At 39.0% G+C, this 13,078-nt stretch overlaps 1 protein-coding gene and 1 long non-coding RNA gene across 2 annotated transcripts; both read left to right on the top strand.

Moving 5' to 3' along the window:
* On the top strand, positions 1-1,421 carry LOC104112976 (protein EXORDIUM-like 3). Its single transcript, XM_009623027.4, has one exon. It carries the CDS (start codon positions 142-144, stop codon positions 1,192-1,194), a length of 1,053 nt encoding a protein of 350 aa, XP_009621322.1. The 5' UTR covers positions 1-141; the 3' UTR covers positions 1,195-1,421.
* Positions 1,422-1,684: 263 nt separating this feature from the next.
* On the top strand, positions 1,685-12,672 carry LOC138907066 (uncharacterized). Its single transcript, XR_011414774.1, has 2 exons — positions 1,685-1,787; positions 12,400-12,672. It is a non-coding gene; the product is annotated as an uncharacterized lncRNA (long non-coding RNA).
* Positions 12,673-13,078: the final 406 nt, after the last annotated feature.

Below are 13,078 nucleotides of genomic sequence, written 5' to 3'. Positions count from 1 at the left end.
CTATAGCTAAGGCAAACTCCCTATTCAAATTTTGTACCTATTCAAAAATTTACTCACCTTTATGTGATAATTTGTGCATATAAATACCCTTTACTCCACTGTCACCCTTCTTAGTTTTCTTCTCATCTCCTCCACTCCAAAATGCCCCACCATTACTTTCACCGCCGGCCGGTTACTCCGGTGCCGGCGATATTTTGTTTTCTCGGAGTCTTTTTATTCTTTTTCTTGGGCCCTTTGCCTGTTAATGGGTGGCGTCCATGGCCCAACCAAAAGCCCAATGCCACCGAGTTAATCTACGGCGGGTCTAAAAAATATGAGGGCTCGTCGGAGTTTGTCCATTTGAAATATCATATGGGCCCTGTTCTCACTGCAAATATCACCGTTTATCCCATTTGGTACGGACGGTGGGGAAAGTCCCAGAAGCGTATTATCCGCGATTTCATCAGCTCATTCTCGGCCTACGATTCTAAGCCGCCTTCAGTTGCCGGCTGGTGGAAAACGGTCCAGCTTTACACTGATCAGACCGGAGCCAATATCTCCCGTAATGTCCACCTCGGCGACGAGAAAAACGATCGGTTTTACTCACATGGTAAATCCTTAACCCGGTTAACCGTACAGTCAGTGATAAAATCCGCCGTTACAGCTCGTACCCGACCGTTACCGTTAAACCCGAAAAGTGGCGTCTACTTATTGCTCACTTCTGATGACGTGTACGTTCAGGACTTTTGCCAAAACGTTTGCGGATTCCATTACTTCACTTTCCCGTCCATCGTCGGGTACACTTTGCCGTACGCTTGGGTGGGTAACTCCGCCAAGCTTTGTCCGGGTACTTGTGCATACCCGTTTTCCGTACCGAATTATATGCCGGGTTTTAAAGCCGTGAAGTCACCTAACAACGACGTTGGAGTTGACGGAATGATAAGCGTAATAGCTCACGAGATTGCTGAGCTGTCAACGAACCCGTTAGTAAACGCGTGGTATGCGGGTCAGGACCCAACTTTTCCAGTGGAGATAGCGGATCTTTGTGAAGGGATTTACGGTACCGGCGGCGGCGGGTCGTACACCGGACAAATGATGAACGATAAAGAGGGTGCCACGTATAATATGAATGGGTTAAGAAGAAGGTTTTTGGTTCAATGGGTGTGGAACCATATTCTGAATTATTGCACTGGCCCTAATGCACTTGATCAGTAAATGTTTCATTTACCACTCAAATCCCTGTATGTGCTTTCTTAAGCAATTTGGTTTGTCGATTTTTTCTTTCTTTCAACTTTATTTTTAAATTTTGGTTAATTTCGGGTTGATGATGCATGTTAATTAAGTTAATTAAGCTTTGGTTACTATAAATATAGTGTCATAAAAGTAGTTTATATGTACTGTAGTAGTTTTGTATACAAAGTTACTTTGTTCAGTTGTCTAAATTTTGAATGGATTTGTACTTTGTAGGGGCTCTCTTTGGACATACTTTACTGTACTATCACATTCCCCCTTACAGAATTAAAAAAAATAATGAGTTCTGCGAAAGTTGGCAGTGTTTGTCTTGGAGAAATATAGAAAACAGAGAGCATAATGCCAATTAAAGAGATGTGGGGACTTTTTTTAAAAAAGTTTGGGCATTTGGGGTTTCTTCTTTTCACCTTCCTTTTATAAATTTAAAACTAAAATTATGGTCCCTCATTTGTAGGTTACGGATTTGATCGCTACTCATATCGACAATAGAGTAATTTGCTTATATTCACGTTTTGTACTGACTTTTATATGGTCCCACAATTATCAAGCTCTATCAGGTACTTTCTTTAGTTTTTCTTTTTCTCAATTTTCAAGTAGAAAGGTGCTTAGACAAACTAAGGGGTCGTTTGGTTGTCGGTATTAGTTATGCAGGTATTAGTAGTGCATGGATTAGTTATATAGGTATTAGTTATGCAAGAATAAGTTATGCAAGGATTTGTTATGCAGGGATTAGTTATGCATGTATTTGTTATGCAGGTATAAGTTATGCAAGGTTGAGTTATGTTTGGATTAGTTATGCATGGATTAGTTATGCAATAGTTATAGAAGGATTAGTAATATTAATGTAATGTGAGTGTTATTTATTATTAGCTTACTTTATTTTATTAAAATTGTTAGTATAGTTTAAATATATATTTTTAAACAAAAAAAATACAAGTTTGAACAAAGGGTATTCTTGTCATTTTGTGTTTTAATACAAGTATTACTAATACATGTATAAGTTATTCCATCTATTATCCTGCATAAATAATACATAGATTCCCTCATAACTTATATATGTATTAGTTATGCTTAAAAGAAAAACATGAACCAAACATTGTATTAGCAATGCTACATTTTATGTAGAAAAGAGGAAAAAATAACCAAACATTGTATAACTTATGCTAGGCTGCTAGCTTCTATGTAGAGATTATTTTTTTCCCTTCTACTAATCAAACAATGTATAAAGTTATTCTAATTTTAATACATGAATAACTCCGTTCTAACCGGCTACCAAACGACCCCTAAGTATACTTTATTTGAATACTCGTTCGATCACATAACCTTTTGTTATTCTCGAATTAAACAATTTTTTACATACTAGTGCTATAACCTTCTGTTATTGTCAAATTGAACATTTTACTAGTGCTACTTCACGTTTGTAATAGTAGACAAACGTTAGCACTTCTTTTGAGCTAGCATAAGAGTATAAAAATAGTTTATAAAACTCACATACTATGTTCACTAAAATTAAACGGCGTAAAATAGACTTTAATATTTTTCAAATTAAAGCTAGATTCTCTCACCGTCCCAAATAATTTTTTTTCTCTCTTTTTGACAGTAAAATAAAATAGACTTAAGTTTTTTAGAAGAGCTCCCCATCATTTTAATATGGAAAATTTAATAATTACTCCCTATCATTGTCAAATTTCTTCTACTTATGTCCGATTTAATCTCAAAAGATAGTCATCACCCCCCACCCCCCCCAAAAAAGGAGGGAAAGGTGATGAAATTTCATCTTCTTTCTTCTATTTTATTAAGTGAACAAAAAAATTAACATGTCATCCTAATTCCAAGCAAGGCAACTCTTGGCTCAAATTGACGGAACAATTTATGGAGTGCGTCGATTACTTGTGCAGTTGTGCATCAACTTGTGAGAAAAACAAAATCCAGCCTATCCATTTAGCTTTCTTAATTTTAAGTTTGAAACTCTCCCACTGAAGTTGACTGAAAGCTAATTTTGGCAGGATTCAACTTATATGTATTGATAGCACATTTGAGTTTTATACTATCGTTGCATTTTTATTTGTTACTAGGGTTAGTGTACGTGCGTTGCACGTGTACATCGCGTCATATACAAGACAAAAAAATTGTTCAAAAATTGCAATTGAAGTTAAAATAGATGCAATATATGTTTAAATAATAGAAATTAATTTATATTGACAGAATAGTTAAATTCAATATCTTTTGAACATGCAAAAGATAATGAATTTAGTTGGATTAGTTACATAATATTTGTAATTATAAATAATTTATTGTATCAAAAAATAAATATGTTATATTATTATATTTCCCCTAACATCTCTTTATAAATGTTACATTCATAATGTTATTACATAAGAAGATAATGAATTTTAAAAAAGGCAAGTAATGAGTATAAAAAAATAACGAAGATTTTAATATTAATTGTAAATTTTGGACAATCGATCTTTATAACAGATCAGTTGGTATAAAATGGAGTATAAAAACTTTATGCTAATTCCAATCCTGTAATAAATCAATTAGTTTTCACATTTCTAAAAAATAAGAAAAATAATATTTACTTTTAATTTATCAAGATTCTAAAATAGATATTTTATGTAGAAAATGAGGTTAAGCTATTTTTATAACAAAAGAGATGAAAAGTTTAAAAACGTTCTATGCTCTTTACTTTCATTCTTTATCCTTTTTAATGATTGATTTCACTCACATTTTGTCTATGATAAATATTTTGTATTCAAGTTTTGTACTTTTATAATAGTATAAATAAGTAAAAAAAAAAAAAGTTGGAATAAAAACTTCTTTCTCTCTCGGCGCACGTTAGGTGACTAAGTAACCTGCGCCATCGCCGGAAATGGGAGGAAGAGGAAGACTGAAGAAGAACAACAACAAAACACCAGTAATGGAAAGGAAATTGACGGATGTTATCACACGCGAGCAAGGCAAAAAGAATACTAAAGTAAAGGAGAAAATGCAGGAGGAGGAGCAGGACCAGGACAGCGACATCGACTCAAATTGGCTGGATCTGGACAATTATCGAGTCCAAGCAGCTACACCAGTGAGTTCTAGCAAACGAGCGACACCTACGGTGAATTCTGGCAAAGGAAATAGCACAGTGATGATTACAAATGAGCAACCAAGCTCGAGCAAGGTGCAATTCAATGGAACAGTACATGCAAGCCCAAATAAGGAACAGAGGACCATTGCACTCGATAACCAGAAGGAAACTCAGCAGAAAAACACAGTACCAGCAGTGGAGAAGGGACGATCATGGGCAGGACTACTTTCGGAGAATAAATTGGCAGCGAACGGTATGAATCTAACTTACATACCCCGAGTGATGAAGGATGGTAAAGTAGTGGTACAATTGATAGAATAGGACATTGAAGAAGAAAACCAAAAGTGGAATCGAGTTGTTATACTCTATGTGGTGGGGAATACTCCATTAATTGGGGCTATTGAGAGATTCATAGCTAACCAATGGGTTAATGTTCAGAAACCTAAGGTGTTATTCCACAATGATGGGTAACAATGAAGAGAGGGAGAAGGTGATACTGAATGGTCCTTATACAATCAATAGTAGGCCAATTATTATTAGACAATGGTCGGAGAATTTTGATTTCAATGAAGAAGTGTTAAAAATCATCCCTTTATGGGTCAAATTCCCGAACTTGCCGCTTAATTACTGGAGTAAACAAGCCCTAAGTAAAATTGGAAGTGGACTGGGGAAGCCATTATATGTTGATGCCTGAACTACAATAGCGGAAAGAGTATCATATCCCGGGGTCCTGATTGAAATGGATGTTACAAGACCTTTGCCAGAGAAGGTTAAGATGTATGATCCTAGAGGCAAGGTGATAGAACTAATGGTTCAATATGATTGGAAGCCACAGTATTGCCAAACATGTTATCAATTAGGCCATTCATGTAGGGACCAAAGGAAGCAGAAGCAGGAAGGATTGATACAAAAGAATATGGAAGTGAAGCAGAAATATGAGTGGAAAAAAAGTCAGAATACTTGAGCCTATTGCTGACAAAATTGATGCCCAAGGAAGATTCATTGACCAGTTAGAGGAAGCACCAACTGTGCAGCAAAGTATTCAGGAAGCTGAACCACAGTGGCAAGTTGCTCGAGGAAAATCTGCTACAAAGAAGAATGCAGAAATGACAAGGGAGAATGAAGTGGACATTGGTAATGCCTTCAAAGCATTAGTTGATACAACTCAAAAGATAGTTCAAATGTCTGAATCCCAAGGAGTGAGGGAGAAACAGAATAAGAAGGCTAGGGAAGGAACTCCACAATAAATATCCATATCATGATGAACATTATAGGATGGAATGTGAGGGGTTTGAATAAAGTTTATAAACAAAAAGAACTAAAAACATTCTGTAGAACAAATAAAATGGTGCTGATAGCTATAATAGAACATAGAGTGAAGAGAAGTAATGCAGACTCAATAATAAGGAAGGCCCTTAACAACTGGAAATGGGTGGACAATTACAATGAAGCTCCTGGAGGCAGAATATGGATAGCATGGGACCCAACTCAGGTGGACTATGTGCTTATCAGAACTCATGAGCAGTTTATAATGGGGAAAGTAAATATGATGCAGCATAGAACCATTTTCAATTACTGTGCAGTCTATGGTAAACATACATTTCAAGATAGGAAGAACTTATGGGAGGAGTTGTTGGGATCAATGCAGAGTATAAATAATCCTTGCCTCATAATGGGTGACTTCAATACTGTTCTAAGTAGTAAGGATAGGATTAATGGTAACCTTGTGTAAGAGGTTGAGATAAGGGATTTCAAGTAATTCTTACTAGATGCAGAATTAGATGAGCTGAAAACTGTAGGAAGGCAATACACAAGGACTAATAACCATATCCATAGTAGGATTGATAGAATCCCGGTTAATGCAGAATGGATACAACAATGGCCTCACATGGAGGGGATAACTATGAACAAAGGATTTTCAGATCACTGCCCTTTAAGTGTGAGTTTTGACACCAATAACCAAGCAGGCATGAGACCCTTCAAATTTCTCAACTGCTTGGCAAGTTTGAGTGCATTTGAGGGGACAATGCAGCATTTCTGGAGGAACAAAAAGGAAAGACCTGTAATGCTATCTATGTGGATTAAACTCTGAAATCTGAAAGAGGCCCTGAAGCACATGAATAAGCAAGAATTCAGTGGAATAGAGAATAAGATACTAGCATCAAGGGGGAGATTAGAGAGTATACAAAATGAAATGAACATCCCAGGCCAAGATGATGAGAAAATAGCCCTTGAAAAAGCTACAAAACTAGAACTGGACAAATGGTTGATGGTTGAGGAAAACATCTTAAAACAAAAGTCTAGGATACAATGGCTTAAGCTTAGGGACTCCAATATAGCATACTACCATGCTTGCATGAAAAATAGGCAAGTAAGGAATAACATTGACAGACTAGTCATTAGTACTGGACAAATTCTACAAAGTCCAGCTGAAGTGGAGGAAGAAATTCTAAGCTTTTATAAGGGCCTACTTGGTACTGTAGCAAAACAATTGCCAGTTGTTAACCCTGAGATCATGCAGAATGGTCATATACTAAGTAGGAGGCAACAATTACAGCTAATAAAGCCAGTTACCAGAGAAGAAGTGAAACAAGCTATAATGGACATTGATGACAACAAGGCACTAGGGTGTGATGGGTACAACTCCTACTTTTTTTAAGAAGACATGGCATATATTGGGGGAGGAAGTCACTGCAGCAGTTCAAGAGTTCTTTGAAAATGCAGATATGTGCAAAGCTGTCATCTGCACAACAATCACCTTGATACCAAAGATTCATAATCCAATAAATATAAGGGACTTCAGACCAATTTCATATTGTACAGTCCCATATAAGATCATTTCAAAAGTGATTACAACAAGAATACAAGGGGTGATGGAAGACTTGATAGATAATTCTCAAGCTGCCTTTGTACCTGGAGATTGATTACAGATAACATACTTATGAGCCATGAACTGGTCAAAAGATATGGAAGGAAGAATATATCTCCTAGATGTATGCTCAAAATAGACATGCATAAGGCATATGACTCTGTGGAATGGGTGTATATTGAACAAGAGTTGAGACTACTGAACTTTCCTGCAATGTTTGTGAAGCGGATAATGGCTTGCATCAGAACTGTGTCCTACTCAGTGCTTATCAATGGTAAACCTTCTGTACCATTTGAGGCAAAAAAGGCTTAAGACAGGGAGATCCACTCCCCCCTTTCTTATTTGTTCTGGCAATGGAGTACCTAAGTAGGTTATTGAAGATACTGAAAGATAATAAACAGTTTAGATTCCACCCAAGGTGTGCCAGATTGAACCTAGTTTAGCTGGGATTTGCAGATGACTTACTTTTGTTCTGTAGAGGTGATGTTTAATCTGTACAGATACTGCACAAGCATTTCCAGCTATTCTCAGCAGCATTAGGCCTGATTACCGATCCAAATAAGAGCTGAATTTATTTTGGTGGGGTGAATAATATGATACAGAAATAAATTATAGAGATGCTAGGCTATACAAAGGGTGAGCTACCTTTTAGATATTTGGGTGTTCATTTGAGTACTAAGAGGTTGTCTGCTCGATGCAGTACTTATGCAAGATGGTAGGGTGATTTCCTATGCGTCCAGATAGTTAAAGGTACATGAGAAGAATTATCCAGTCCACGATCTTGAGTTAGCGGCTATTGTTCATGCCTTGAAAATTTGGCGGCATTACTTTTACGGTGTCCAGTGTGAGGTATATACAGATCATCGGAGTCTACAACATTTGTTTAAACAGAAGGATCTTAACTTGCGGCAGCGAAGGTAGTTGGAGTTGCTTAAGGATTATGATATCACCATTCTCTATCATCCCGGAAAGGCCAATGTAGTGGCCGATGCCTTGAGTCGTATGGCGGAGAGTTTTGGCAGCTTAGCATACTTTTCGGTAGCAAAGATGCCTTTAGCCTTGGATGTTCAGGCCTTGGCTAATCAGTTTGTTAGATTGGATATTTCCGAGCAGAATCGAGTTTTGGCCTGTGTGGTTTCTCGGTCTTCTTTATATGATCGCATCAGAGAGCGCCAGTATGATGATCCACATCTGCTTGTCCTTAAGGACACGGTTCAGCACGGTGATGCCAAGGAATTCACTATTGGAGATGACAGTGTATTACGAATGCAGGAGAGGCTATGTGTACCTAATGTAGAAGGTTTGCACGAGCTGATTCTCCAGGAAGCTCACAGTTCGCGGTACTCTATTCATCCAGGCGCCGCGAAGATGTATAAGGATTTGAGACAGCACTATTGGTGGAGGCGGATGAAGAAAGATATAGTTGGGTTTGTATCTCGGTGTTTAATTGTCAATAGGTAAAGTACGAGCACCAGAGACCGGGTAGATTGCTACAAAGACTTGAAATTCCGGAGTGGAAGTGGGAGCGTATTACCATGGACTTCGTAGTTGGACTCCTACAGACTTTGAGAAAGTTTGATGCTGTTTGGGTGATAGTAGATCAATTGACCAAATCTGCGCATTTTATTCCAGTCAGTACTAATTATTCTTCGGAGCGGTTGGCTGGGATTTATATTCGCAAGATTGTTCGCCTACACGGTGTGCTGGTGTCCATTATTTCAAATCGGGGTACACAGTTTACCTTACAGTTTTGGAGGGCAGTGCAGTGAGAATTGGGCACACATGTTCAGTTGAGTACAACATTTCACCCTTAGACGGACAGACAGTCCGAGCACACTATTCAGATATTGGAGGATATGCTATGCATTTGTGTCATTGATTTTGGGGGTTCTTGGGATCAATTTCTTCCACTCACAGAGTTTGCTTACAATAATAGCTACCAGTCAAGCATTCAGATGGCTCTGTATGAAGCTTTATATGGGAGACGGTGTCGGTCTCCGGTGGGTTAGTTTGAGCCGGGTGAGGTTAGGCTATTGGTCATTGACTTGGTTCGGGATGCTTTAGAGAAGGTCAAAGTGATTCAGGAACGGCTTCGCACGGCACAGTCTAGACAGTAGAGTTATGCCGACAGGAAGGTTCGTGATGTTGTCCTCATGGTTGGGGAGAAGGTTCTGCTCAAGATTTCACCCATGAAGGGTGTGTTGAGGTTCGGGAAAAAGGGCAAGTTGTGCCCTCGGTATATTGGGCCTTTTGAGATACTTAAGAAAATTAGGGAGGTGGCTTATGAACTTGCTTTACCACCTAGTCTATCAGGTGTTCATCCAGTGTTCCATGTATCCATGCTCTGAAAGTATGTCGGGGATCCGTCTCACATTCTGGATTTCAGTACAGTACAGCTGGATGATAATTTGACTTATAATGTGGAGCCGGTGGCTATTTTAGACCGGCAGGTTCAAAGTTGAGGTCAAAGAACATAGCATTAGTGAAGGTGCAGTGGAGAGGCCAGCCAGTCGGAGAAGCTACTTGGGAGACTGAGTAGGAGATGTGGAACAAATATCCACACTTATTTGAGACTCCAGGTATTATTCTAAACCCGTTCGAGGACGAACGTTTATTTAAGAGGGGGAGAATGCAATGACCCGGCCGTTCGTTTTGAATATTATAACGTCGTTCCCCCATTTACTGCTCAACTTATGTCTTGAAATTGATTTATGACTTATCGGGTTAGTTGGTTCGGGTCCGGAAGGAACTCGGAGTGAAATGAGATACTTAGTCTCATAATTATTAATTTAAGTTAGAAAAGTAGACCGGATATGGACCTATATGTAAACGACCTCGGATTTGAATTTTGATGATCCCAATAACTCCGTATGATGATTTTGGGCTTAGGATCATGTCCGGAATATTATTTAGAAGTCCGTAGAGAAATTAGGCTTGAAATGCCGAAAGTTTAATTTTTGAGAAGTTTGACCGGGGGGTTGACTTTTTAATATCGGGGTCGGAATCCAATTCTGAAAATTAGAATACCTATGTTATGTCATTTATGACTTGTGTGCAAAATTTGAGGTCAATCGGACGTAATTTGATAGGTTCCGGAGTCGTTTGTAGAAATTAAAAATTTTAAATTTTATTAGGCTTGAATTGGGGTGTAATTCATGATTTTAGCGTTGTTTGAGGTGATTTGAGGGTTTGGTCGAGGTCCGGAGGGGCTCGGGTGAGTTTTAAATGGTTAACGGATCAAAAATTTGGACTTGAATAACTGCTGGAATTTTCTAATATCTGTTAATGTTTTCCTTCTACGCGATCGCGTGAATGCGTTTGCGATCGCGTAGGCTTATTTGGTCAATGGTGTTTTTGTTCTACGTGATCGCATGGGGATATCTGCGATCGCGTAGGGTTAATGTGAGGCAGTGGAATTTTGTGCTTCGCGATCACGTGAAGCGGGATGCGATCGTGTAGCTCTGGAAATTGGTGACTCGCGTACGCGTGACGAAGGTTGCGTTCGCGTAGAGTAAGTGGAGCGGAGTAGAAGTCACACGTTTTGTGCTTCACAATCGCGTGGACTAGTTCGCGATTGCGTATGTCTGTGATATTGTGCATCGCGATCGCGTGGGAAAGTCCGCGATCGCGTAGAGTAAAATCTGGGCGATGGAAAATTGTTCTTCGCGATCGCGTGGGAATGTTCGCGATTGCGTAGAGAAAGTGTCTGGGCAGAGAGTTTAAGTTCTGATTTTTAATTTTTGACGATTTGGAGCTCGGATTGAAGCGATTTTTGGGTGATTTTCAGAGAAAACAACGGGGTAAGTGTTCTTAACTCAATATTGGTTAAATTACCCGAATCCATAGTTGTTTTTATCATTTAATTGGTGAATTGAGTTGGAAAAATTTGAAAACCCTCTTGGTTTAAATTGAAGATTTGAGGGTCGAGTTGGGGTCGAATTTTGTAAAATTGGTATGGTTAGACTCGTGGTTGAATGGGTTTCTGGATTTTATAACTTTTGTCGAGTTCCGAGACGTGGGCCCCACAGGCGATTTTTGAGCTAATTTTTGGATTTTTATGAAAAATCATTATTTGCTTATGGAATTAATTCCAATGAATTTTATCGACTGAAACGAATTATTTATGACCAAATTCGAGGCCTTTGGAGACCAATTCACGAGGAAAAGGCATTGCAGAATAAGAATTTCACGGCTTGAAGGAAATAACAGTTTTAAATCTGATCCTGAGGGTATGAAACCCCGGATTTTGGTATCATGCGATTATTTTGGAGGTGACGCACATACTAGGTGACGGACGTGTGGGCGTGCACCGAAGGGATTGTGACTTGGTCCGTCCCTGGAAACTGTAAAGTTGAATAATTTATTGTTAGTTATATGCTCTTTATGTGTTGATAAAATTTGACTGTAAATCATGTTAGAAATCATGCTTAGGCTATGTGATAGTACTGTTGGGACCCACAGAGGTCGCGTACTTGTTAAATTGCCTGCTAAATGCTATATGTACTCAGTCTCTGTTATTATTATGGATATATTATATCATTGTTGTTTGGGTTGATTTCATGATTATTGAGATCCCGAGAGACTGGGGAGATTTATGACTGAGTGAGGCCGAGGGCCTGATTGTGAGATATTTATACTATAGCACGTGAGTTGTCCGTGCAGTACGTGAGTTGGCCATGCAGATCCTTATATTATACTATAGCACGTGAGTTGGCCGTGCAGATCCTTATATTATACTATAGCACGTGAGTTGGCCGTGCAGATCCAAATATTTATATTATGGCACGTGAGTTGTTCGTGCAGATTATAGCGCTTGGGTTGTAGGAGCCCCTCCGGAGTCTGTACACCCCCAGTGAGCGCGGGTACCCATTGAGAGTGAGTGATGAGGGCTGGGAGCCCAGGGAGTGATGAGGGCTAGGAGCCCAGTGAGTGATTGTTGTCATGAGAGATTGTACTTGATTTTCATTTGTTGTTGTATTTAGTTGCTATCTGTCATTGTCGTGAAATCTCTGAAAGATTGTTAATATACGGATTACATGAACAGGAACTGTATAAAAATTGATTTGACATTAAACTGCCAGATTTGATAGCATGTCTATTCTTTGCTGGGATTACTGGAAATAAACCATAACTGTGTAGCTCATTACTATCTTCAGTTCCTTATTTATTATTGTTACTTGCTGAGTTGGTTGTGCTCATACTACACCCTGCACTTCGTGTGCAGATCCAGGTGTTCCCGGACATAGCGGGTGTTGATCCTTTCGCGCGGTTGAATTTCAAGAGATTTTGAGGTAGCTGCCGTATTCCGAAGACCTTGTCTCTCCTTATCTAGCTCTTTGTTCACTGTATTTGGTCTCAGATTATTATAGACTATATTTTTCAGACTTGTATTCATATTAGATGCTCATATACTCAGTGGCACCAGATTTTTGGGAGTGTCTGTATTGTATTAAAATATTATATTTTCAACCTTAAAGAAAAGTTTGGGTTTATTGAGATTATCGGCTATCCTAGTATCGAGATAGGCGCCATCACGACAGGTTGGGATTTTGGGTCGTGACAAGTTGGTATCAGAGCATACGTTACATAGGTCTCACGAGTCATGAGAAGGTTTAGTAGAGTCTTGCGGATCGGTATGGAGACGTCTGTACTTATCTTCGAGAGGCTGTAGAACCCTTAGAAAATTTCACTTTCTTGTATTCTGTCGTGCGAATTTGTTGATCCAGGAAACTAAATTTCTGCTATTCTATTCTCTCACGAATGGTGAGGACACGTACTACCACATCAGACGGTCAGCCACCAGTGCCACCAGTGCCACCAGTTAGGGCCGCGAGAGGGCGGGGTCGAGGTAGAGGTCGAGGTGTAGCTCGTACCACATTTGGGATAGCACCTGTAGTACCACC

This window comes from Nicotiana tomentosiformis, chromosome 3, assembly GCF_000390325.3.
Source record: "Nicotiana tomentosiformis chromosome 3, ASM39032v3, whole genome shotgun sequence".
Classification (NCBI taxonomy): Eukaryota; Viridiplantae; Streptophyta; class Magnoliopsida; order Solanales; family Solanaceae; genus Nicotiana; species Nicotiana tomentosiformis.
The sequence above is the reverse complement of the archived record's forward strand: the minus strand, read 5'-3'. Positions and strand labels throughout refer to the sequence as shown.

Coding starts and splice junctions, on each gene's coding strand:
- LOC104112976 (XM_009623027.4), top strand. CDS start 142: ATGCCCCACCATTACTTTCACCGCCGGCCGGTTACTCCGGTGCCGGCG.